The following is a 27,541-nucleotide window of genomic DNA, read 5'->3' on the forward strand; positions in this document are numbered from 1 at the left end:
AACTAAAAAAGAGTCAATTTCTATTATAGGAACCATTCCATACATAGACAGAGAGAAAGAAAGTCATATGTAAGATTTTCAGGTGGAGAGATGCCAAATTTTTGGCAAATATTCACTTATGGTCAGAAAAGAACAAAAAATTTGCACCACATTGCAACAACCCAAATGAGTGCTAACCACTATTGAAACTTTGAGGTTGATTTCTTTTCTCTTCCTTCCAATTTTCTCCTATTGATGACAACTGTTGATGTTGAATTATTTAATACTAATTTTAATTAGTCAACTCAATAGAGGCCTCAAAAGGTTGTTGATTGATGATCTTGGGCTAGAAGGGTAGTATTTGGAGGGAAAAAAAAATCTGGTTTGGTTATGGGAGATAGAATATGCAGCCTGTTTCTGCGTAAGTTGATTGAGCAGCCGATGAAGACCGGGGCTCCGGTGAGAGTTTCCTTGATCTTCTTCCTTGTTCTCTTGATTGGTGCCTTTGTTTGCCTCCATTGGATTGATGTTGTGCCTGTAAGTCTATCCACAACCTCATTTTCCTGGAAAATTCTCTAATTCATGTTTTTATTTTTTTTTCCTTCTGTTATATATATTGCTTTTCTTTATATTGCTTATGACATTTTGGATTCGATAATGAATGTTTACGGGTAAATATAAGTATTTGGGATTTTATTTTGCAAAAGTGGATCCAAAGAGCGTTGGAATAGATTTCTCGTCATTAATATATATATATATATATATTTTTAATTATTGTCTTGTGAGGTGAGTGATTGGGAAGTAAATGAAACATTTCCATTTCTCTCTTGTATCTTTCTTCAATTGTTTTATTCGTTTATCAAATTAAAAGGTTTGCTACACTCCAAAAAACATTTTTTTTCTTGTTTGTAGGCCAAATTATTTAGGTATCAGTAATATTACATAGAATTGTTAGAGGAAACATAGGTAGGGACCAAAAAGATTGAATCGGTTTTTCTTTGACCTTTAAAATATTTTGTGTATGATATTTTACAAAAGGGTAATATGATTTGAATAATGCTTGGGACCCCCTTTTGGGGTCACCCCCTCACCCCCCTTTGCTACGTGGCAGGAGGTGATTGGTGGAGCAGGAAAAAAAAGAAAAAGAAAAAGAAAAGGTAACCAATGAGAGAGAGAGGGGGTCAAAGGGGGTGGGGGAAAAGGGGTGATGAATCATTACTCATATGATTTTAGGTGGATATGAATCTTCTATATATATGTGTGGTTCTAAACACCCTTTTGGCCTTGTTTGGTAGAACTGTGGGAAAGTGCTTATAGCTTATGCCTAAACAGCTTATAGCTTATAACTATGAACATAAGCTGATTTCTAACTTATAAATTAAGCATCTCATGCCCCAATCAAAGAATAAGCTGATTTCTGACTTCCAAAAAGTTATAAGCTATAAGCTAAACCAAACACATCAAAATAGCTTAAATTAAGCTGAAAGCTGAAATAAGCTGCTTTTAAGTTCTGCCAAACAGGCACTTTGTCCCCAATCTTTACGACAAAAAAAAATAAAATAGTCTTATCGTCTACTTGTTATCTTCAAAGAGAGGCTCAGTAAAATCTTACACATGCTTAGGTATTACCTATGATTTATGAATAATTACAGTTATTTAGAGTTTACTTTGCAAAAGTGAATCTGAAAAATTTTACTTTTAAAAGGTTTTTGTTAAAATAAAATAAAATAAAACACATTCTAGGCATAATGAAATGTCCCCAAAGAATTTTTTTTTTTTGCTGACATCCACTAGTTGCCAATCCACTTATTTTTGGTTCAACTTTAAAATATATATATATATATATATATATAATAATTCATGAACCTTCTTTGGGATTATTTTTTATTTTTTATTTTTTATTTTTCATTTTTATCAACAAAAAAGAAAATTTGTATTAATGATATGAAGTACAAGGAGTACAAACTATATGATAATAGAAAAATGTTTGAGGGCCCTAATTTCTGTGGCTCAAATGGCTCAAATTTGCCAAAACGACGTCGTTTTGGCAATTTTGATGTTGTTTTATACTCAAAACGACGTCGTTTTGGCAAATTTGAGCCATTTGAGCCACAAAAATTAGGGCTCTCTACCATTGTTGATGATAATATAATAGAAGGGGAGACTGGGCCTAAATGCATTAATGCTTAAAGGGCAAATCTCGATTAGGTTGGCACTTTGCCAATCCTGTGCAAACCCAAGCTTATAGAAAGAAAAATACGAGTTAGGGTCTCTTGTTCTCAAATATTTCTGTCCCCTTATCCTAAATTACTCATAATTACTGGATTATATGAGAATTTTAAAATTTAAAAATTTCAAGACATATCTAATGATTGTAAGTGATTTGGGATAGAGAGATATGAATATTTGGGGCAGGAGATCCTTAGGCGAAAAACACAGAGGCATTGACGAAAAGGTTAAAGCTTGTGATAGGAGGAGAGCTTGAGCCCTTTGACTATTTCAAGGTTGAAGATAAAATCATTAAAAATTGAATAATCTGAAATCTAGGCCCTGCTTTTCGGATTAAGTGCCATTATCGTATCTTTAGCATAGTAGTAATTGTTGTGCCTTAATTTGAGGTATATTATAGGTTTATTTTTATAATCCGAACAGATCATTTTGTAGGATTTGTTGAGTATTTCGTGCCTACAAAAAATCATATTAATCGGATATCAATAACTATATGATCGAATTGCATATTTTTTATTGCATTTATCAAAAGAAAAAATTATTGTTTATTATTTTGATTATCGATCATATAATTATTGATATCTGATTAATATGATTTTTGGTAGGCACGAAGTAATTAACAAACTTTACAAAAAGACGATTTGGATCATAAAAATAAACTCATAGTACACTTTAAATTGAGACACAACCGTTACTGTTGCAGTGACCCCTCTTCCCTGTTTTTCACCCATTCAGCTGTCCGAACCTTGATTAAGTCCACCATTTCAGTCCACTTTGGCTCCTTGAGGTTGAAAATTGAGTCATTTCCGGCCCTCCATAAAGACCAAAGCACTGCAAGGGGGAGATCAGGGATTGGGCCCGGAGACACCCAACTAAATGGGAATTGGGCTAGGGTCATTGCCAAAAAAACAAGGGGGAATTACACCAGTGCTGTGTCAAAAAATATTTCAACAAAAGTGATAAATTTTATAAATATTGATAATTAAAATAATAAACTTTTTCACTATTGTGTAATAATTTTTCAAAACAACTCCTGAATAGTAATTTCCCCAATAAACAAAGGGAATAAGGTATCAATGTAAATGACAAATAATTTACAAATTAATTGGATTTTATTTTTTTTTAAAACTTGCATCCAACAAGATTTCTATTGATTTGTAATTTTGTCTCTTTTCCATCCATATGTTATTCTTAAATAAACAATGGACAATTGTTTACCAGTGAGACAATTTTTTTTTAAAAAAAAAAAAAATTGCATTGCACGTGGAATTTTTAATGCATTGATTTTTTTATGTGTAAATCTGACATACAGAAAGACTTGTACCAAACATTAAAAAAAATGTATCAAACACTAGACAAAGTTGTATTCTATAAAAAAAAAATAAAAAAAAAAAATTCACTGTGCAACTAATTTGAAATTTTCCCAATAAACAATTCAAAACACTGCTCTTAGTCAACTAGAAGGATAACAACAACATCAATAATTAACAATAGGAATAAATATTTGTTTAACATTTAAATAATGACAGTTGAAAACTTGAAAGTAATACTTTATAAAAAGTACCCCCACATATCTAAAGGATATCCCTTTTTTGTTTTTTTTGTTTTTTTTTTGATAAATTACAAATACACTTCTTGAGATTTATTTAAAATACAGATTGTCTCTTGTAGTTTGAAAAATTACAAATACTCTCTTATTATAATTTTTTATTTAATAGAATTAACTGAAAAAATAAAATTTATAATTGCTCTCGTATATAATAATAAAATTACCTAAATTATTAATTAAAACATATTTCTAATATCATTAAAAACTGTTAATTGACTTGATGATTTATTAATAAAATGGACGATTTGTTATGAAATTAGAAACCTCAAAAGTAGAATATAATTTTCAAAACTATAAGAAACGATTTGTATTTTAATTAAATCTCAGAAATGTATTTGTTATTTACCCTTTCTTTTTAGATGGTCTAAAGGCTATCCTTTGAGGTGCATGTATGTTGTTATTTTAATAGAGAGGCAAAAAATATGGGATTCTGTGTTCCTGTTTTTTCTGATTGCTTTAGAATTGTGCCTTGGTGGGATCTTTTTCTAGGTTTATTTTGATAATGTAAATTATTTATATTATAAGATTTATCGGCAGATTATTGGTAAAAAAAAATTAAGTCAATTGAGTATTCGTAGTTACATAATAAGATCACATTTGTTTTTAAGAAAATGAATGACAAAACATAATTTTGATAATAAATTTTTTATTTCTCTAAAAATAATTAGAATATGATCATGAGGTTATAAATATTTAATCAACTTTTTTTTATTATTTTATTTTATAGATGATCTGCTCAATAAAATTTATAACATCAATGATTCATATTATCGACATCGGTCCGAAAGAAGTCCCCCAAATGGCACAGTTGCAACCTCATGTCCCGAGCGATTTCCATCTCTCAAATGTAAATGCCATTCATCCCACAATGTTCCAACTCTCAATTAAAAAATTAATTATTTTAATGCAGGGTGTTGTGTGGAAATGTTTTAGGATAGGAGAAAAGCCTTAGAAATGAGGACAACAGACACCCTAACGAAATATTAAATAAAAAAATACTATCATAAATTATTTTAAATGACAGAGTTGATCATTTTTTATTGGAGTAATAACAAATCAGTGGTTAGTTAAAAAATAAATATAAATTCCATGAAAATTTATGAGTTTGGACTTTTAATGTCGCAAATTTTATTATTAATATGTAAATATTTTTTTCCAACTCTCACTGAATGGTATTTTCCCTTTTTATTTTTGATTTTAGTTATGAATTGCAAAATGTATATTATTTCGTTTTTAGAAAGTTTCACACTGGTTTGTGTTCAACTAAATTTTTACATGGTCTTGGTGGACGCAAAAATTTTATTAAGAGGGGATCAATTGTATAACAAAAAATTACTAAAAATTATTTATCACATTCTTACAAATATTTTGCACGTATATTGCACTAAAATATTCATTTTTATAAGTACACAAATTAAACATTATTCTTATATTTGCAGATAATATTTTCATTCAATAGACATTTACAAAACTAAAAAGTATCAAAATAAAATTATAAATTTCATTTCACATTAGACAGAATATAAGATAAAAATAATAATAACATATAAGTACATTCCATATTAATTATAATCACACAAATTGAAGTCATAATTGAAGGTCATTTTGGTCTTAACAAAAGCCACCACGCCAATTCATCGAAATTCCATCCACTAAAACAGAAGAATTATAAATCTCCAAAATAATAGATAGAAATATCGCAAATAAAGCCATTGCGACACCCATTAAAGGAGTCGTTTTCCATCCAGGAGCTACTTTACCATATTTCGAATTCAATGGTTCGAATGTTACTTTGAAACATAATCAAAATATTAGAAGGAGATGTGACTAATTTAGATTTTATAATTTGTTAGTCCCATCACCATAATGCCTATAAACCTAATTCATAATTAACATTAATTTAAACAAAAAATTATGTTATATATATATATATTAGGATAAATTATACTGACACCCTTTGAGATTTATATTTATTACATTTCTCCCCTCATCTTTTGAAAATTACATCTCTCTCCCTGAGATTTAAAGTTTCATTACAGATTCTCCCCCTCAACAATTTAATTTTTTTAAATGCCAATTTTGCCCTCATTGGGTAAATTACATTGACACCCCTCACATTTTAAAAATTACAATCCCCTCCCTAAGGTTTAAAGTAGCATTACCAATTGCCCATTCGGTTAGTATTAATTGGAAAAAAATTCATTGAAAAAAAAATTAATTGAATAAAAAATTCTTTGAAAAAAATATTAATTGAAAAAAAAAATTTATTAGTAAAATTTTTAAATTTTTGTTTAAAAACCAACGTAAACTTATTTTTTGAATTTACGTTGTTTCCTCAAATTTACAAACTGAGACAATCATTTTTAAAAAAAATATTTTTTTACAAAAATAAAAAATAATTACCATTTTTATATAATTTTTATCTTTCGAGTGGTTAGAAATAATTTTTTACAAATTAAATTGAAACAACCATACATATGTATATAACCTGTCCAAAAGTTAAAATGATAATTATTTTTTACCTTTAAATGATAATTATTTTTTATTTCTTAACCAAATTAATTTTTAATTTTTAATTTTTTTTTAAAATTTCTAAAAATCAAACCATACATAACCTAAGAATCTTTTGATAAGTCATTTCTTACATTGGTAACTTATTTAATTATTTGCTAATTTTATGATATTTTTACCATTCGAGGCCTGTTTGATAACCATTTCATTTTCAGTTTTCAATTTATATTTACAAAAATTTTAAAAACTGTCATAAAAACTTGTTTGATAATTTTTTTTGTTTATAAATTGTTGTCTCAACTTGAAAATTTGAGGAAAAAACGTAAATTCAAAAAATGAGTTTACGTTGGTTTTTAAACAGAAATTTAAAAATTTTACTACCAAAATTTTTTCCCATTAAATTTTTTTCAATTAATTTTTTTTCCAAGTAATTTTTTTTTTTTCCAACCAATACTAACCGAGAGGCAATTGGTAATGCTACTTTAAACCTTAGGGAGGGGATTGTAATTTCTAAAATGTGAGAAGTGTCAATGTAATTTACCCAGTGAGGGAAAAATTAGTATTTAAAAAAATTAAATTGCTGAGAGGGGAATTGTAATGAAGCTTTAAATCTTAAGGAGGGAGATATAATTTTCAAAAGATGAGAGGATAAACTGTAATAAATATAAACCTCAGAAATGTTAGTGTAATTTACCCTATATATTATGTATTATATATAGCAATGCTTCAAACAAATTGACAAAGTTGAGACTGAGGTGGAGGGGTCAAGTCTTTACAACTTATAAATCTAATAACAAATCTATATATACTAGTTGAGCTTATATAGATGGATGCAACGGCAATGCCCCCCTCCTCCCAACCCACTCCCACTCCCACTTCCATTTCCACTCCCTCTCCCTCTCCCTCTCTCTCTCCCTGCGTTTGCCATTTTGGAATATTAATAAAAAAACAAAAATAATAGTAGACAAATCACAAAGGATTATTAGACAGACAAATAGTCACGTATTTAATAGTAGACAAATCACAAAGGATTATTAGACAGACAAATAGTCACGTATTTTTTTAGACCTATGTGATAATTTTTACTTCAAAAATGTTTAGGAGCTCTAATAAAGGAGCTCTAATAGCCCTAATGGGGTGTGGGTCGCACTGTGATAGTGATATTTGTGTCTTTTTTTTTTTTGACTTTTCATATCATAAGAACTCATTGATTTAGAGGTGTTAGTATATTATTATATGTTAGTGTTTAGCTTTAATAATTAGTGTCCCCAGCTTTATGCTTTCGGTGCCTCGCATCCAATGTACATCACAGGCTATAAGAAGAGAGCTAGGCTCCCTTTGTAAATTAACAAAGTATATACACATCTCATTTATTCATTTGCTTTCTCTCTCTATCAATTTATCTTACATGGTATCAGAGCTAGGTTAACAACCTAGTCATTCTGCTTCACCGGTGGGTGGCAGTCTCGCTTTGACCGCCCGCCGGACCTCTACACAAATTCCATAGCTGAACTCTTCTCTGCCTTACAATGGCTCAATCAACTTGCTGAGCTCTCTTCTCTGCCGATGAAGGAATCCCACCTTCCCTGACAAGCAAACCCCTATTCCACACACTCTCGCCACACAACTACAACAGCGTCATCATCGCGAACTCCTTCGCTCCGTCAACATCACCGACTTGAAAGGCGGCAAGGTGACGGTGTTTGCGCCGTCGGATGAGGCGTTTACGGCCGCCAATGTGCCAGATCTGAGCAAGCTATCGAACGCTGCTCCACCCTCATCATCATCTGCTAAACAATATACACAAACACATGCAGGGCCTCTCTCTCGGCTCTCGGCTCTCTCTCTAAAATGAATATATATATATATATATCAACAACTGAAACTTCTCTCACTCCATGCCCATCCTATACACAAAGAAGTTTAAGCAGATATTGGACCCTAGGCTTGAATGGAATGGCTCCCTCAAGTCAACCCAAAATCTAGCTATTGTTGCCAATCGGTGCTTGATCAGAAATGCAAAGTCACGCCCGAAGATGTGTGAGGTGTTGGAGATGGTGAACCAGATCGTCGAAGCTTCACAAGAAATACGTACTTCTCGACAACCTGTAAAAAGCTCGATGCTAATGGAAACCTCTGGGGACAAAGTGAAAGGTAAGGGAAGGATCATGGATATAACGACAAAAAAAAAAAAAAAAAAGCCTAGGTATGCAGAAAAGCTTAGGTACGCAGACGCCAGCAACAGAAAAGTGCACAAAGTACTCACATGAGATGGGCTCACACAAATGCATCTCCATTCTCTCTGCTCTCTGAAATCTCATTCATTTTATTATAATTATAATAATTATTATTATTATAAACACAATCAGCATCCATGACCCAACCCCATGCTCTCTAGTTTTTCAAACCCATTTTACTTTTCTTCTTTTATTTCTTTATTTTTTCTTTTCATCTATTTTACACCACCAAACACTTTACACCCACTCTCTCTCTCTCTCTCTCAATCCGGGAAACAGATTTTCTCTCTCTCACTTTACTTTTTCCACCACCCACAAAACATTATCATCACCATTCCACCAATTCTAATATATATATATATATATATATATATGTCTCTTTTTATTCCATCACACCAAACTTGTTGGGCCACATGTCCACCCACGTTGGCTCCACTTTTCATTTCAAAAAAAAAAAAAAAAAAAAACCACAAACCAACAAACACAAATTTTCATAACCAACACACAAATTTTTGATGTTATCCAAATTTGCACAACACTCTCATTTTTATTCCTATCGGGGATCCACCCCGCTCACCCTTCTACACCACCAAACAAAAAAAAAAATATACAAACAAAATTAAAAAAAAAAAACCCTTCCTATCATTTTTTTTTTTTTAACATCTTCACTCTGTGTTGAGCTGTTTTGCTCCACTTTATCAATCCCTTTGTTTCAACCTCAAATAGGTTTCTATCTTCACACCTATTTGAGTTTGAGGGGGGGGGGGGGGGGGGTTATACATATATCATGGTGAGCATGGTTATATACCATGGGAACCACCCAATGACCCCATAAACTGTCCCGACATTGATTCCGGCTAGCTTCTACAACGGTCCGGCATGACCCCGTAAACTATCCCGACATTGATTCCGGTCAGCTTTTACAACGGTCCGGCATGACCCCATAAACTGTCCCAACATTGATTCCGGTTAGCTCTTACAACGGTCTGACACAACCATACAGTGTCTTCAACAACGGTTCGACACGACCATACAGTGTCTCCTATCCTATTTTATTTTTCTGTTTTGTTACTCTCTCCAAACTCAAGTTGGCTAGTACCTATCCTCCTTGAGTTTGAGGGGGGCTGTTAGTATATTATTATATGTTAGTGTTTAGCTCTAATAATTAGTGTCCCCAGCTTTATGCTTTCGGTGCCTCGCATCCAATGTACATCACAGGCTATAAGAAGAGAGCTAGGCTCCCTTTGTAAATTAACAAAGTATATACACATCTCATTTATTCACTTGCTTTCTCTCTCTATCAATTTATCTTACAAGAGGGATGTATCATTGTTATTTATACTTTCTTGTTACTTGTTTTTGCAGTCCCCTAATACAGGCATTTCATTACAAAAGATGTTTCTACCCTCCATAACCTCCATCACATCTCCGATTGGAATCAACTGTTCCATCACATGCCCGGAAAATTCTCCAGTTACCGTCAAAGATGACGAATCATTATCATCCAAGGCATGTCCAGAGTACTTTCAGTGGATCCAACAAGACCTAAATCCATGGAAGGAAAAAGGAATCACCAAACAAATGGTGGAAAGCGTTGAAAGCAAAGCACATATGAGAATAGTGGTAGTGAATGGAAGAGTTTATGTGAAGAAGTTGAGGTGGGTGTACCAAACAAGAGATGTGTACACTGTGTGGGGCATATTGCAACTGTTGAGATTGTATCCTGGTAAGTTACCGGACTTGGATTTCATGTTTGAGTGTGGAGACAAACCGGTGATCCTAAAAAGTGACTATGGTGGATCAAAAGCCAAGAAAGTGCCCCCAATGCTTCATTACTGTGGAAGTAATTCAACTTTGGACATTGTTTTTCCTGATTGGTCCTTTTGGGGTTGGTAAAGCTTTTTTTTCCTTATTTGTTAAGTAATAATAATAATAATATTGTTGCACATAACAAATGTAATGTGTAGATGTTGGATATATTGTCTCTTCGATCTAGTCCATTGATTGAGACCTGTGGATCTTATTGATATTGTCGGATTCACAAGCCTTAAAGACAATGCACAAATATTAGATCCGCTACCTCTTTTGTCTAGTGCATCGGTCGTGAGAGACCTATGAGCCTCACAATAGACCACACGTATTGTAGGACTCACAAATATTCCATAGCTAGTGCATTGAAGAGAAGTCCAACTCATCTAAAAATAATGCATTCATCAAATTTTTTAATTATTTTTTTTTAAATGGTGAGATGGATATGTTTATTATATAGATTCTTAAAAGAGGTTTTCAAAAAAAATGGTGAAATCTATATAACAACAGTAGGTAGCATTATTGTTTGGAAAATACATTCATTCTATTTTTTATTTTTTCAAAACACATTTATCATAATAGCAAGGTAGTAATCATTTTATAAATAAAACAAATCATTCTGTATATATATATATATATATATTTAATATACTTTTTCTTCTGATCAGCGAAAAAATATATTAATATGCATTTAAATGTTTATATAGAGCAATTCAGTAACAATATTCCAATATATCTATATTGTGTTTGGCAGGCCAGAGTTGAAGATAAAGCCATGGAAAACCTTTAAGAAGGATCTAGAAGAAGGCAACCAGAGAGTGAAGTGGATTGACAGGATACCCTATGCTTATTGGAAAGGGAACTCAAGAGTTAGTTCAGTTAGAAAAGGGCTTCACAAATGCAATGTCACTCACAAACAGGATTGGGGTGCACTGATTTATGAGCTGGTGACAATTTCTTCCCTTTTCTAGTTACAATAATTGTTAAAATAAAAATGAAAAGACTACAAAAAATATTTTGTACAAATTGACATGGCATGCAGTAACAAAGTTTTGATATTTAAAATGAATTCATTAAAATCAAATTAGGATCACTCTATAGTTTAATTCAAATTTTATTTTAGTTTCTATAGTTTTAATTTGAACAATTTAGTCCCCTGCACTTTAAGTTTAGTTTCAATTTGGTCATTCCGTCTAAATTTTTATTAATTTTGTATGTACAACTTAAAAAATTGATAAGTGTTCCAAAATTATTAATTTTTCAACGTCTAGTTTAGATGAAATGACCAAATTGAAACTAAACTTAAAGTTTAAGGATCAAATTATTCAAATTGAAGCTATAGGGACTAAAGTAAAATTTAGGTCAAACTATAGGAGTAAAAAGTATAACTAATCCATTAAATTATAAGAATAACTCAACTGTCACATTAATTTATACTACAAACAAAGGTAGTAAAAAGTGGAACTCTTTACTTTGTGTTTAGTAGTAAGAAAGTCATAAAAAATAAAAATAAAAAATGGGTAAATTACACCATTTTTTTTTTTATCATAAAGAAATTTTCATTAAGGAAGCCAAACAGCACATACAGAGAAAAGTCCATCCAATAGATAAACTTATACTAAGCAAAGAAAAAATCAAAGTAAGAAACACAAAGGAGTAAAACTATGAAAAAAATCCAAACGCATAGATCGTGTTCTTGCTCATACTACAAAGCAGAAGCCGATCATTTGGTAATAGAACATGTACGAGATAGATTATAGGTTATAACCACAAAGTGGGTAAGTTACAGCACAACACCGATGGACTCTAAGAAACACACAAAAAAGAACCAAAAATTTCAATCCTAGAAGTAGCCGGTTCCATGGAGGAGGGCCAAATCTGTGGCAATTCTGGCGGAGGTATGGTGGTGACAACTACGACTAGAGACGGAGGAGGAGGAACAAGGAAGATCTAGCGCCGATGGAAGGGAGGAGGAGAAGCCCAGCAAAACTTTTACCATGAGGGGAAGAAACACCTCACAAGAGGGAGAGATTGGGAAAAAAGAGCTGCCAAGGTTTATTGTGCAGAAAAAACAAAAGAAAAAAAGAGGAGAGAGGTAGCCGGTGGCCGGAGCCCCCTCCCTCTGCCCAAGCTACGCACCTGCACCGAAAACCTTAAAGGATGAAGATAGAGAAGAAACTCTCATTTTTAGAGAGAGAGAATACAAAGGATTGATTCTAAGATAATTATACCATTAGTTTATGTAGTTTAAGAGAAGTGTCACTTTAATTTCCGTAATTTTAATTTAAACAATTTGGTGCCATACTTTTAATTTTGTTGCAAGGTAGTCCCTCGTCGACACTTACCATTAGAATTTGGAATGGAAAAAAAAAAACATGCGTAAATTTAGAGAGATCAAAATGAAATTCAGAAAGCTACAAGGACCACTAGTGTAATATATTCATTACACCAGTGGTCTCTATACCTTGTTTTGAATTTTGTTTTAGTCTCTCTAATTTGTCATGTGAATTTTTTCCATTCAAACTGTTAACAACGAATGAGGGAGGGGCTGCATTGTAATAAAATTAAAAGTGTAAAGACCAAATTGTTCAAATTAAGATTACGGAGACCAAAATGAAAATTCGCTCAAACTAGAGGGACCAATATGCACCCTTAAAAAGACACGCATTGTAAGAAAAATATATTTTTGCGATGGAAGTTACGAACATTTTTGATATGTTAATGTTATTTTATGGTAAAACTTATGAATGACGAATTATAGTGTGCACTTGGAAAGCGAAAGTTACTAATCGTTGTAATTATGTTATGAATTTCGTGGCTATTTTATGAATAATATAGTGTAAATGTTACTAACCATTTGTTATAAGAAATGTTAACATTGGTGAAAAAAAGGTTACGATTTGTTGCGGTATATGTCATGAAACATTAGGACTATATTACATATATTGTGGCAGAGAATATATATATAATATGTTTTTTAAAAATAAATAAAGTAATAGATATTTATAAAGTAATCTCCCCTCCCCACATCTTTTTTTTTTTTTTGCTTTTTCTTTATTTGGCTCTCAATTTTATTGAATTCATATAAAGTTGCATTTTTGCAGGATTGGAAATTTACACGTGAAGAGAAATTTAAGAATACGGATTTAGCAAACCAATGCACTCATAGGTAGGTAACCAAATCTTTATTTATTTTAACACTTCTACTCTAAATTCTGAAGTTACTCCGAAGAATAAGACACTTTCTTATTCAGGATCATGCTTGAGTTTAAGTTACACCTGAACGACGTCACTTCTTTTTTCTACATTATAGAGATGGAATAGCTTGACCATGCTTGAGGTAGCTATACCCATCCCCTTAATGCTAAGAGTTCAACTATAGTGCCCCTTAATGCTTTTTATTTTTTTTTTATCAGCAAAAAAATTTTATTGACAAAAAAACACAGTACATGCATAATTTACATTAACAAAGTGGGGAAGTGCACTAAGTATCATGTTGGAAAATAGCTTTTGTATAACCTTTTTTTGGCTAACTTTGAGCATTAATTAAGGTGGGACCTAAACGTTATTTTTAACGTTTGTAAGTGGGTTCATGTTTATTGCTGCGTAGTAAATAAATTCATATATTTGGTTGCTCAAAACTATTTTCGGATAAATGAGAATTCAACGCGCATTTTCGGGTTCGTGAAACTAGTTTTTTGGTGGGTTTCCTACACATTTGTGAAATGTGCTTGTTTCACGTTGGAAAGGCTTTAGTTTTTGAATGGATTTATATACCTTAGCTTGGGATACTTGGGATGGACCCCAAGGGGTACCCAAGTTTGTAGAAATGTGAGGTTATGGGTGAAGTGCGTAGACCTATTGGACCCAAAATTAAAACCACATGCGGGCCGCCATTCGTCCGGTAGGTCATGCGGGTTGGACTTGGGTGCATGGTGTGAGGTTGGGCTAGACCCATTGGAACCAAAATTAAAACCACGCGCGCGCCGCCGCTGTTCGCCAGTCCGGTCGGTTAGGCGGGTTAGGCTTGTTCGGCCCAATACTTATCTTTTTAGACCAAAAACTTTTGTATTTTATTTATTTATTTATTTTGATATCAAAATTCAAAAGAAAGTTGGTCCAGATTTTTTCCACCCAAACAGTTCCTAACCCGAACAGGTCTATACCTGTTCATTCCAAAACCGGACAGATCTATATCTGTTCAAACAGTCCGAACAGATCTATTCAAATAGTCCAAACAGGTCGGGTTTTTGGTTATTGAATCTATCCGAACAGGTTCATATCTGTTGGCACCTGTTCGGAAAAGCCATTTCCACTTCTATAAATAGTTGGCCATCCAGCAATTCTTTTAATCAAGTTTTTTTTTAGAGCATTTCTTCCTTTCTCCTTCAAGTTGTCCTCTTGTCTTTTTTGCATTTTTCTTGTATTTAAATTTAGGAAGGAAAAGAAAGAGTTACAACATTATTTTGGTTCGCAAGGCTTGGTTTTGTAGTATTACAAAATTCAAGTGATAATCGTTGCATCCTGGGAAGTAGATGCCGGTAAACTCGAAGCACCGGAGCGAGGGCGAGATCTACTTTAAGGAGATTGTGTCCAACACAAGCCTCGACATTAATTTCTGTAAACATTTAATTCGAAAAATAATTTATATAATTATTTTCCAAATTATTTTATTTTATTATTTATTTAATTTATACATTTTATGTACACACACCTTTGTGGGAATAACAATCTTAAAGTAGATTTCTATTTTTTTTTCCTGTGTTAGATAGACGAATATTTTGTTTTGGGAAATTAAATAATAGTCATATACTGTTTAATTTTTTAAATAGTAGTAATATCCTGTTTAATGATTTCTTTGATAACATAGTAGTAATATACTGTTTATCATTGGAAATTTGTTACAAAATATTATTTTTTTATTTTGTGTGTAAATTCTTTTTTTGTATAAATTTGTTATTGGTGTGTTAATTTGGTCAGAATTATGACAATTGAAATTAATAATACTGAGACTGTTATTACTCAAACCCCCACACCTGTTGTGCCAGTGATGACTCCGGCAGTACTGGTAAATCATGGGGAGAAGCCTGAAAAATTCAATGGAAATTATTTTAAAAGATGGCAATAAAAAATGATGTTTTATCTTACAACATTAAATTTGGCTCGCTTCACTCATGAAAAAGCCCCGTTACTAAACGAGGGAGAGATTGACCGGTAAGTGGTTGCTGCAGTCGATGCATGGAAACATGGTGATTTTCTATGTCGGAATTATATCCTCAATGGGTTAGACAATACACTGTACCATGTATATAGTGTCAAAAGCACTGCTAAAGACCTGTGAGAATCACTAAATCATAAATATAAGATAGAGGACACCGATACAAAGAAATTTGTTGTCGGTCGTTTTCTGGATTTTAAAATGATAGATTCCAAGACGGTTATTAACTAAGTTTAAGATCTCCAGTTAATTCTCCATGACTTACATGCAGAAGGGATGGTTCTCAATGAATCTTTCCAAGTAGCAGCAATCATTGAAAAATTGCCACAATCTTGGAAAGAATTCAAGAATTATCTAAAGCATAATCGCAAGGAGATGAAATTGGAAGAACTAATTGTGCGACTCAGAATTGAGGAGGACAACCGTGGTTCCGACAAGAAGTCAGGAAACCATATCATGCAGGCTAAAGCAAATGTTATGGAACATGAACATGGGTCAAAGTTCAACAACAAGAAACGGAAGCATGATGGCAATGGTACCAAACAAAGATCTACTAGTAAGATCAACAAAGGGATCAACAAAAGGTTTCAAGGCAAGTGTTTTGTGTGTGGCAGAGGTGGACATCATGCTAAGGATTGTCATGTTCGCAAGGACGGAGGAAGTTCAAGCAAAAAGCCAGCACAAGCCAACATAGCCGATGATTTTTATCTTTCCGATGGAGTGGCAGACATCAATCTTGTTGCAGTAGTCTCTGAAGCAAATTTGGTTGGGCAGTCCCAAGGAATAGTGGGTGGATACTGGAGCAACCCGCCATATCTATGCAGATAAAAAGATGTTTACAACCTACAAAATGATAAAAAGTGGGGAATAGCTTTTTATTGGAAACTCCTCTACATCAAATGTAAAAAGACAAGGAAAGATCGTGCTGAAAATGACCTCAGGGGAAGAACTCACTCTTAACAATGTATTCCATGTGCCAGAGATTCGCAAGAATTTGATTTTTGGGTCATTGTTGATCAAGAATGGATTTAAATTAGTCTTTGAATCTGATAAAGTTGTACTCTCTAAGAGCGGAATGTATGTGGGGCGAGGTTACATGAGTGATGGGTTTTTTAAGCTCAATGTAAATCCTGTTGTACCTAATTTGACTTTTAATAATAAGAACACATCTTTTGTTTATATTGTTGAGTCTTCTTTTTTATGTCATGGTAGATTAGGACATGTTAATTTTAATTCTTTGCATAAACTTGTTGCTTTAGAATGTTTACCAAACTTAGAATTTGATCCTAATCATAAATGTGAGATTTGTGTTGAGGCAAAACTCACTAAGGTATCATTTAATAAAGTTGAAAGAAGTACTGAACCTCTAAGTTTAATTCACACAGATATCTGTGATTTAAAATTTATTCAAACTAAAGGAAGTAAGAAGTACTTTATTACTTTTATTGATGATTGCACTCGATATTGCTATGTTTACTTACTGAGAAGTAAAGATGAAGTCGTAGAAGCTTTTAGGCAATATAAACTTGAGGTTGAAAATCAACTTGGCAAAACTATTAAGATAGTGAAGAGTGACGGAGGTGGTGAGTATGATGCACCATTTGAAGAATTTTGTTCTGAACACGGTATCATTTACCAAACCATTGCACCCTATTCTCCTCAGTCAAATGGAGTTGCTGAGAGAAAGAATCGAACTCTTAAAGAGATGATGAATGCCATGTTGATTAGTTCAGAATTACCTCAGAACTTGTGGGGGGAGGCGATTTTGTCTGCTAACTTTGTCCTTAACAGGGCACCCCACAAGAAACTCAATCAAACACCTTATGAATTATGGAAAGGTCGACGACCTACTTACAATTACCTCAAAGTGTGGGGGTGTTTGGCCAAGGTGGCAGTCCCTAGTCTCAAAATGACTAAGATAGGACCAAAAACAGCTGATTGTGCGTTCATTGGTTATGCAAATAATAGCAGTGCATATAGATTTTTAGTTCATAGATCTGAAAATCCTGATATGCATGTAAACAATATTATTGAGTCAAGGATTGCATCGTTTTTTGAACACATTTTTCCTTGCAAAGAAACTGAAGAGATAAGTTCAAATAAAAGAACTTTTGATACTACTATTCGTAGCAGTGAAGACCACAATGATAATGAATCAGATGAACCTAGACGTAGCAAGAGGGCTAGGATCTCTAAATCATTTGGTTCAGATTTTCTGACATATCTATTAGAAAATGAGCCTCAAAACTTCAAGGAAGCAATATCAAGTCCTGAAGCTCCATTGTGAAGAAAGGCTATGAATATTGAGATTGAATCAATATTGCAAAATCATACTTGGGAACTAGTGGATCTTTTACCAGTGTGTAAACCTCTTGGATATAAGTGGATATTCAAGAGAAAAATAAAAGCAGATGGTTCAATAGATAAATACAAGCCTAGGCTTGTTATTAAGGGATACAGGTAGAAGGAAGGCCTTGATTATTTTGACACCTATTCACCAGTGACAAAAATAACATCTATTCGCATATTGATAGCGATTGTAGCTTTGTATAATCTGGAAATACATCAAATGGATGTTAAAACAGCTTTTTTGAATAGCGAGTTAGATGAGGAAATCTATATGAAACAACCAGAAGAGTTTCAAGTTCTCGGCCAAGAGAAAAAAGGTTTGTAAACTTGTCAATTCCCTTTATGGATTAAAACAAGCTCCAAAACAATGGCGTGAAAAATTTGATCAAGCTATGCTTTCGGATGATTTTAAAATAAACAAATGTGACAAACACGTCTATGTTAAAAGCACAGACAATGGCTATGTCATAGTTCTTCTTTATGTGGATGATATGCTCATTATTGGAAGCAACAATGACATGATTAAATTCACAAAGAAAATGTTGAACAAAAAGTTTGACATGAAAGATCTGGGAGTAACAGATGTAATTCTAGGAATAAAAATTACTAGAACATCTAAAGGATATGCTTTATCTCAATCTCACTATGTTGAGAAGATTCTAGAGAAATTTGGAAAGCATGACGACCGTCTGCTAAAACACCTATTGGCATTAGTCTTCAGTTGTCAAAAAATACAAGTGCAGGCATATCACAGTTAGAGTACTCTCAAATAATCAAAAGGTTGATGTACTTAATGGATTGCACTAGGCCAGATTTAGCCTATGTTGTAAACAGATTGAGTAGGTACACAAGTAATCCAGGGTCCGATCATTGGAAAGCGATAATTAGGGTACTTAGGTATCTAAGACATACCCACAATTATGGCTTACATTATACCAAATATCCAGTAGTATTCGATGGGTACAACGATGCAAATTGGGTATCGGATACTAAAGACTCAAAATCCACTAGTGGATATGTCTTTACCCTAGGAGGTGCTGCAGTCTCTTGGAAATCCTCTAAGCAGACATGTATAACAAGGTCGACAATGGAATATGAGTTTATCGCATTAGATAAAACAGGAGAAGAAGCAGAATGGCTTCGTAATTTCTTAGAAGACATTCCAATGTGGCCTAAACTTGTGCCAACTATATGCATTCATTGTGATAGTGATGTAGCAATAGGACGGGCACAAAATCATATGTATAATGGTAAGGCTCGACACATTAGTTGAAGACATAATACCGTTAGGCATTTTCTCTCACATTGAATAATTTTCATAGAATATGTAAAGTCAAAGGAGAATATTGTAAATCCATTGACTAAAAGGCTAGCTAGAGAGCAAGTGTACCATTTATCGAGGGGAATGGGATTAAAGCCTATTACTTAAAAGTCGCCATAATGGCAACCCAACCTAGTTGACTGGAGATCCCAAGATCTAGGTTCAAAGGGACAACCGAATTATGGATGACTTCATGTATCACTAAGGAGGTTTAATCCTATCCATTTCTATGATAAGAAGAGTGATACCTGCAACGTTAGTATGATAAGCTTTGCTTTTAATGATTCTTATAGCTTGGACATCCAAGTGGGGTATAACAAGATACTCTTAATAAGAAGTCACTTATATAAGTGTGAACTGGACTGGTTTTGTGAGAATTGAGAAGGCTAAATTCTCTAGAGCACTCATAAATTATCAGGCGTTGTTCAGGGCCAAAATGAACACAGCCGTAAGAACTAAACTGTGTCTCTGAATACACTATGTGTAGTCTATTGTCTTGGCTTACACAAACAACTGAATAGTTCAAGGTATCGCGTCTACTGGTTAGCTAGTAAGTTCGATAGGCTTTCACTAGAAGAGGTTAAAGCCAAAAGCTACCTATCTCGATGTGGTGTATCTTCTTAACGTACTCTTTCTTTGTGTGCTTCTTGTTGCATATTCGTTATCGTGAATTCCATTCATGTGGGGAATTGTTGGATAATGGCTTTTGTATAACATTATGTTTTGCTAACTTTGAGCATTAATTAAGGTGGGACCCAAATGTTATTTTTAATGTTTCTAAGTGGATTCATGTTTAATGCCGCGTAGTAAATAAATTCATGTATTTGGTTGCTCAAAACCATTTCCGGATGAATGAGAATTCAACGCACATTTTCGAGCTCGTGAAACTAGTTTTTTGGTGAGTTTCCTACACATTTATGAAATGTGCTTGTCCCACATTAGAAAGGCTTAAGGTTTTAAATGGTTTTATAAACCTTAGCTTGGGATACTTGAGATGGGCCCCAAGGGGTACCCAAGTTTGTGGAAGGGTGAAATTATGGGTGAAGTGGGCTAGACCCATTGGACCCAAAATTAAAACCACACGCGCGCGCCACCGCCGTTGGGCGTGCTAGGCTGGGCTAGGCTGGGCCTGAGCTTTGGCGGGCATAGGTGCGTGGTGTGAGGTTGGGTTGGGCTTGTCCAGCCCAATACTTATCGTTTTAGACCAAAAACTTTTGTATTTTATTTATTTATGTATTTATTTTTAATTTTGATTTCAAAATTCAAAAGAAAGTTAGTCCTGATTTTTTCCACCCAAACAGTTCCTAACTCGAACAGGTTCATACCTGTTCATTCCAAAATCAAACAGATCTGTATCTGTTCAAACAGTCCGAACAGATCTATTCAAACAGTCCAATCAGGTTGGGTTTTTGGATATTGAATCTGTCCGAACAAGTTCATATTTGTTGGCACCTGTTTGGAAAAGCCATTTCCACTTTTATAAATAGTTGGCCATCCAGCAATTCTTTTAATCAAGTTTTTTTGAGAGCATTTCTTCCTTTCTTCTTCAAGTCGTCCTCTTATCTTTCTGCATTTTTCTTGCATTTAAATTTAGGAAGGAAAAGAAAGAGTTACAACATAATTTTGGTTTGCAAGGCTTGGTTTTGTAGTGCTGCAAAATTCAACTGATAGTTGTTGCATCCTAGGAAGTAGACACTGGTAAACTCGAAGCGCCAGAGCGAGAGTGAAATCTACGTTAAGGAGATTGTATCCAATACAAGCCTCGACATTAATTTCTATAACCATTTAATTCGAAAAATAATTTATATAATTATTTTCTGAATTATTTTATTTTATTATTTATTTAAGTTATACATTTTATTTACACACACACACCTTTGTGGGAATAACACATCATAGCTAACCTTAACAAATCCAACTAGGTTGGCACCGCAAAGGAAATACAATCATTTGCTAACACTAACCCCAAGATCAGTGAGAAACCAATCAGAAGCAACCAAAGCAAGAAAAAGAGAAAAAATAGGACAATGCTTGAGGATATAAATTAGTAACATTGCCTGATGCTTGAGGATTGTAGCTATGTTTTTTTATGCTTTTGTAATGCTTATGTTTTTGTACCAATCTAGTTAGGATTGGAGGGTTATGCCATGATACAGTTTTTGCACCGTCCTTTTCTCTTTGTTGATGTATGCTTCTTGATCTTGTATTGATTCTGTGCAGTTTCATCAATAAATTATGCAAATGGTCCCTATAGTTTACACGATATGTCAATTTGGTCCATGTTATTTTAATTTGCTCGATTTTGGTCCCTTAATTTAAGGATTATTTTATATTAGTCCAATAAATAACAGTTGCTAGGTTTGATTGACGGAAAGTCAAATGATGTGTCAAATTGACACATCATTTGACTTTCCGTCAAAAAACTAATCACCGTTATTTATTGAACTAACATGACACAATCCATTAAATTAAGGGATAAAATCAAGCAAATTAAAACAACAAAGACCAAATTAACACATTTTGTAAACTATATGACCTATTTGCATAATTTATCCTAAAAAATTTCCCTCTTGTTTATCCAAAAATAAAAATAAAAAATAAAAAAAATAACGAAAACATTTTTTGTTTGTGGACAAAGACATTTTTTAATGTTTTTTTTAACATGAACATAATGCAGTGTGAAGGATATTTTTAAAAAAAAAAAAAAAAATCTTGTTTTGTATCTCATGATATAATTTTTGAGAAAATTTTTTAAAATTTTGTTTGGTTCAAATATTTTGAAAAAAAATTTCAAAATAATTTTTTCTCTCCTACACATCAATCAATCACTTTTTCTCTCTCATCTCTCATTCTCAATCATTTTTTATCTCACACATATCTACTTCACTACAACAAAATATTAAATCATCCCAAATGTAACGTCCCGAAAATAATTACAATAGTCCATCCCAACACGATTAACGCAAAGATAACATAATCGAAATAATAAACTTTCATTTATCTGAATTGATATACAAAAGTGACACATGCCATATACATTCATAAATAGTTCATCCTGAATATACAGCATGTGCTACAAGTGGTAAACAGGAATGGAAGTTAAATAGATATTTAAATGTCCTAAGGGCTTATATCTTTTCAAGTCATTACTTTGTTACAACAAAAGCAAGACTAACTCAATACAAATAAAGCCATGGTCTATACAAAAGAAAATGCAACAAAAGGAAGCTCTTGCTCTAAAGTCCCTCCAAGCTATTATCTTGGCGGAGGCATATCATCAACACCTGAAAATAATTTTTTCCCAAATAAGGTGAGTCAAAGCCCAGTAGGTACAATCTAACACAGTATATGGATCTTAACAAAGATATAAGTATAATGTGTATTTACAATGCCAATGATAAAACATCCATATTCTATATAATCATAGAGTACCAAAACTCACCTCTCAATCCTTTTTCCTTCTCATTAATTTAAGTAAATTCATTTTTTTTCACTTCATAAGTCAATTTCATTATCTTTCAGACAATCCATTTGAGACTACAACTCAATGATTCCCAAATTAACACAATTATCACACAAACACTTCAATTTGTCATTTACGGAAATTTCGTTCACAGGATCGGCACCCATGTATACGCACAGTTTTGGGACTTTCACCCTAGACACACAGGCCAACTTAATTTTAATGGAGTCTATTCCCTTTCTCCTCCCAAACATGGAGTACATCCATTTTCTCCTCCCAAACATCATGCATATACAATGTATTTAAAACACAATCATATGCAATGACGACCAACAAGAAATTAGTTTTAATTCACATAATTCTCATGTAATTTCTATAACAACCATAGCTATCCTCCACCGATAGCTCAATATAGATATTTCTAAACAGATATTCAATCTCAAGACAGATAATTTATTCAAATTTCCAAAGGTGTGAGGTAATACATATCCAACTCCACCATTTATATCAACGTTCATCCAATTTTATATTTACAATATCAATTTCATTTATTTATACAAAATAATTATCTGAAGCATTTTAGGGCAAACTCCCATTTTTTCCCAAATTTCAAACCAAATGCCAAAATCAACTATGTTGACACAACATATCTCATATTTAATCCCATAACCATCTGTAGCTCATTCACTTAGAAACCTCACTTTTGATTTAATACCCAAACCCTAGGTTTGTTCACAATACCCCAAATTCTATCATTTTTACACAACAACCCATAATTAAGTTAAAAAGTCATATAAAAGTGTAAAAAATTCTTACCTCAAAGAGAGAAGACGATCCAAGCAAGGATAAAACTTCAAAGATACTCAAATCCAACTTTATTCGGATCAAAACGGAGATCTAGAGATGCTCACTTTTTTTAACAAAGGCAAATGGATGGAGAAATCACTAGAACTAGAGGAAAATGTAGAGAGAGAAAGAGTGTGTGCGTGTTTAAAGAGAGAATGTCACAACTTTAGGGTTTAGGAAGAAAAGATCTGAAAAAGTGATGTAAAAATTCATTTTCACGAACTGAAATACGCACAGTCTACTCGAGCGCAAGAAGTGATGCTTGAGCGTCAAACACAATAAGTTGTTCTGCTCGAGCGCCAAGACACAATGAAAGAGACACACATCGCTCAAGCGCAAGAAGTGACGCTCGAGCGTAAAAAACACACATCTAAATAGTTTTACTGACATTTGACCAACCGCTCAAGCGCAAGAAGTGGCCGCTCAAGCGTAAAAAGACCCGCTCAAGCGTAAAGTACACTATTCCAGTAGTTTTGCAGGCCTGCAAAAGTACTGAGAGTTTGCAAACCCGCTCGAGCGCAAGAAGTACCGCTCGAGCGGAGGAACAAAAATTTGGGCAACAAAATTTTGGAAATCAAGCAACCAACTTGTCCCAAACACAATCACAACAAACCAAAAGACAAACTTAAGGGAAAACCAAGGAAATAAGAGATGAACCACAACACTAAACCATGAAACCCGAGTCCGGAGTACAACAAAGATAAGGGCAAAACTGGAATCGCTATACCAAATTCCCAAATTCCAAAACTATTTTCAAAATATATAACCAAACAAACCAAAAAAAATTCTAAACTCTCTTCTCAAATTTTTTTTGAAAATTTATCTCAAAATACAAACCAAACACACGTATTTCTTTCTTTTATTAGAATTTGATCTATAAATTCATTTGAGATTTTAGTGTTAGTTAATTATCTCAGTGAAATACTTGTTTTAAGTCAATTATAAATAGTTTATTTAGAAACTTATTGTTAGTACTTATTCTTTAAATGCTACAATTTTTGATATGGAATTAATCATAGATGAATTTCAATGTAAAAAAGAACATCAAGTACCACTTTGATAGCCAACTACTTGTATATGTATTTTAAAATGACAATTTCTTTTGTTCCTGAAGGTTCGGCTAAGAATTAAATCCTACTTCCATCCATGCTTCCAAATGTTTCATTTCTTTCCTTCAAATTTTCCCCCCTAATTTCTTTATACTAATTTCATGCAGATACAAGATTTATGTTGAGGGAGCTGCATGGTCTGTAAGTGAAAAATATATTCTAGCATGTGATTCTATGAGTTTACTAGTAACACCCCATTACTATGATTTCTTCACAAGAAGTTTATTACCCTCAATCCACTACTGGCCAATCAACGAGAATGACATGTGCAAATCTATCAAGTTTGCAGTTGACTGGGGAAACAAACACCCACAAAAGGTGATCAAATTTCTTTATGACACAAGAATCACAATCGTTAATGTGTATTGCAACTTGGTTAAGTGGGCCTAACAATATTAGTAGTTGTTTGTTGCATCTCTACAATATGGTTTACATGTACAACAGAAAATTATCTAGTTTTTTTTTTTTTTTTTGGAACATTATATGATTGTGTACCCAATCAATAATATTCTTTTTATTATTTTCCTGTTATTTCTATATTTTTAAACCTCATAACTATATAAATCCTTATTATTGGATGAACACACTATCAACGTGATGTTCATAGAAGAATAAATAATTGCTCTGGTTACAAGTGGCAACATATGAAATTATCAGGAGTCAAAACCATTAAAAACTCATCATGATACAATTTAGCTAGAAAAATATACAGACTTCCTAAATGATACAAGTTTCTAAAAGTTTAATATCATTAGTAGGTTTAGTAGTTTTAATTTTTCAGTAGTTTTATAACATGGTAGTCACTTTGTCATCTACATACACTACAATTTTAAATCTAAATTCTACATATTCAAAATTCTAAGAATTTTTTTTTTTTTTTGGGGTATATTTTTCTAGGTTCATAACATTTATCTTTACATTGGTTCAAAAAATTAAAAAATGTAATGTGAATCTCTATACAAATAAATGAATGTGCTATATGAAGAAAATTTGTCTACTTGTTTTTTTTTTCTTTTTTTTTAAGGGTAAATTACAAATGTACCACCTGAGGTTTGCCTAAAATACAATGTTTTCCTATAGTTCTAGAAATTGCATCCCGCCTCTTCAAGTTTCTAATCACATAAAAAATGATCAATTTTAAAAAAATTATCTGCTCAATTAATAGATTTTAATGATACAAGAAATATTTTTTTAATTAATTTAGGTAATTTTATTGCTTGTAGAATAGTAGTTAGGAATTTTATTTTTTGAGTTAATTCTGTTAAATAAAAAATTCTAATAAGAGAGTATTTGTAATTAATTGCATGAGATAATTTGTATTTTAAACAAACTTCATGGGGTGTATTTGTAATTTACCTTTTTTTGAGTTTTACTTTTACCAACTTCATTTGTGACTCACAGGCTCAGGAGATTGGAAAGGCAGGGAGCAAGTTCGTTCAAGAGGAGCTAAACATGAAGAATGTATATGACTACATGTTTCATTTGCTATATGAATATGGAAAACTGCTAAAATACAAACCGACTGTACCTGATGGATCAATCGAAGTGTGCTCGGAAACAATGGCATGTTCTGGAAAAGGGTTGAGGAAGAAGTTCAAGATTAACTCCATGGTGAAGGGTCCAGCGGATACGAGCCCATGCACCATGCCTCCACCCTATGATCCCACTACTCTTCAATCTTTTCTTCAAAGGAAAGAAAACCTAACAAAGCAAGTGGAGAGGTGGAGGAAAAGTTGGAAAATGTAATTAGAAGAGAGAAATTTGGAAGATGTGAAGAAGTAGCTAGGTTACAATAATTTCTTATATAGCTTTTAATATTTATAATTTAACTTCCTAAGACAAAGGATGTTAAATTGTCTTGTCCTTTTACATTTTTCAAATGCCTTTGTCAAATTTTGCCAAAACTATCATTTTATATGTTTCTAAGGGTAGGTACTGGCTCAGTGACATCTCAGTCCATTTAGCGTAGCCCATATAGAATATTAATCAACAAATAATCGAAGTAAAGGCATTTTGATTTTTCTTTTTTTTGTGTGTAAGAAAGTAATTATTGGGATGTTTGAAGAAAAGAAAAAAAAAAAGGGAATTCTTTGAATGAGAAAGAAATTGAAAAAGAAAATATAATTAACTATAATAAAATTTGAAAGGAGTACACATGTGTTTCTTAATTGTAGATTTTTTTTCTCTCCTAAAATTTAAGATAGATAATAGAGCTGACATGCTTTCCAAATTTTTAGTTTTACTATTGGTTTGTGTGACATTATTTTGTCCTCGACCAAGAGGGAAAAAAAGGAAAAAATAAAAAACAAAAAATCACACATATATATATATATATATATATATATATATATATATATATATGGATTCCAATGATGAACATTCTTCATAAATAAAGAGTTTTTTATTTTTAAATTATATGGATTTTTTTTTTCTTCATTTGATAAAAAGTTCAATTTTTATGAAAAATTTACTTATAAATCTCATCTTCAGAAATGATAATCCGATTAATTTCAAGAGTTTTCTTATAGATCAATTAGTCCCATTGATTTTAAAAAGGTAAATTTAATATATTATTTGAAAATTAGATATATGATTATACTCTTATTTCTATTATGTTTTTCTTTCTATTTTTCTTTTGCGCTGGAAATGTAAGATACACCACTTATGATGATCAAATTTGAGATTAACTTTTATATGATAATCTTTTTTATTTGAAATGACTTGAAATGTAAAATTTTTCAAACATTTCAAAACAAGTATAAAAATGACTTTAAATATGTGATTCTTCAAATATTCCAAAAGGATGTGAGATTCTTCAAATATTTCAAAAGGAGTACAAAAACTCTTTAGTAAGGTTTGAA

General features: G+C 32.5%; 1 protein-coding gene across 1 annotated transcript; it reads left to right on the forward strand.

Annotated features, from left to right (window-relative positions):
- Nucleotides 1-26,584, forward strand: LOC114268971 (uncharacterized). Its single transcript, XM_028210214.2, has 6 exons — nucleotides 1-516; nucleotides 9,931-10,457; nucleotides 11,129-11,321; nucleotides 13,479-13,543; nucleotides 24,788-24,998; nucleotides 26,082-26,584. The coding sequence occupies exons 1-6, from the start codon at nucleotides 370-372 to the stop codon at nucleotides 26,424-26,426; spliced, it is 1,488 nt and encodes a 495-aa protein (XP_028066015.2). The 5' UTR covers nucleotides 1-369; the 3' UTR covers nucleotides 26,427-26,584.
- Nucleotides 26,585-27,541: the final 957 nt, after the last annotated feature.

This window comes from Camellia sinensis, chromosome 5 (genome assembly GCF_055761805.1).
Source record: "Camellia sinensis isolate YWXY chromosome 5, ASM5576180v1, whole genome shotgun sequence".
NCBI lineage: Eukaryota > Viridiplantae > Streptophyta > Magnoliopsida > Ericales > Theaceae > Camellia > Camellia sinensis.

What these genes read in the sequence shown, in the direction of transcription:
- LOC114268971 (XM_028210214.2), top strand. Translation starts at nt 370, where the DNA reads ATGGGAGATAGAATATGCAGCCTGTTTCTGCGTAAGTTGATTGAGCAG. An exon ending in GTGCACTGATTTATGAGCTG is followed by an intron (nt 11,322 to 13,478) that starts GTGACAATTTCT and finishes GCATTTTTGCAG; the next exon opens with GATTGGAAATTTACACGTGA. An exon ending in GAAACAAACACCCACAAAAG is followed by an intron (nt 24,999 to 26,081) that starts GTGATCAAATTT and finishes TGTGACTCACAG; the next exon opens with GCTCAGGAGATTGGAAAGGC.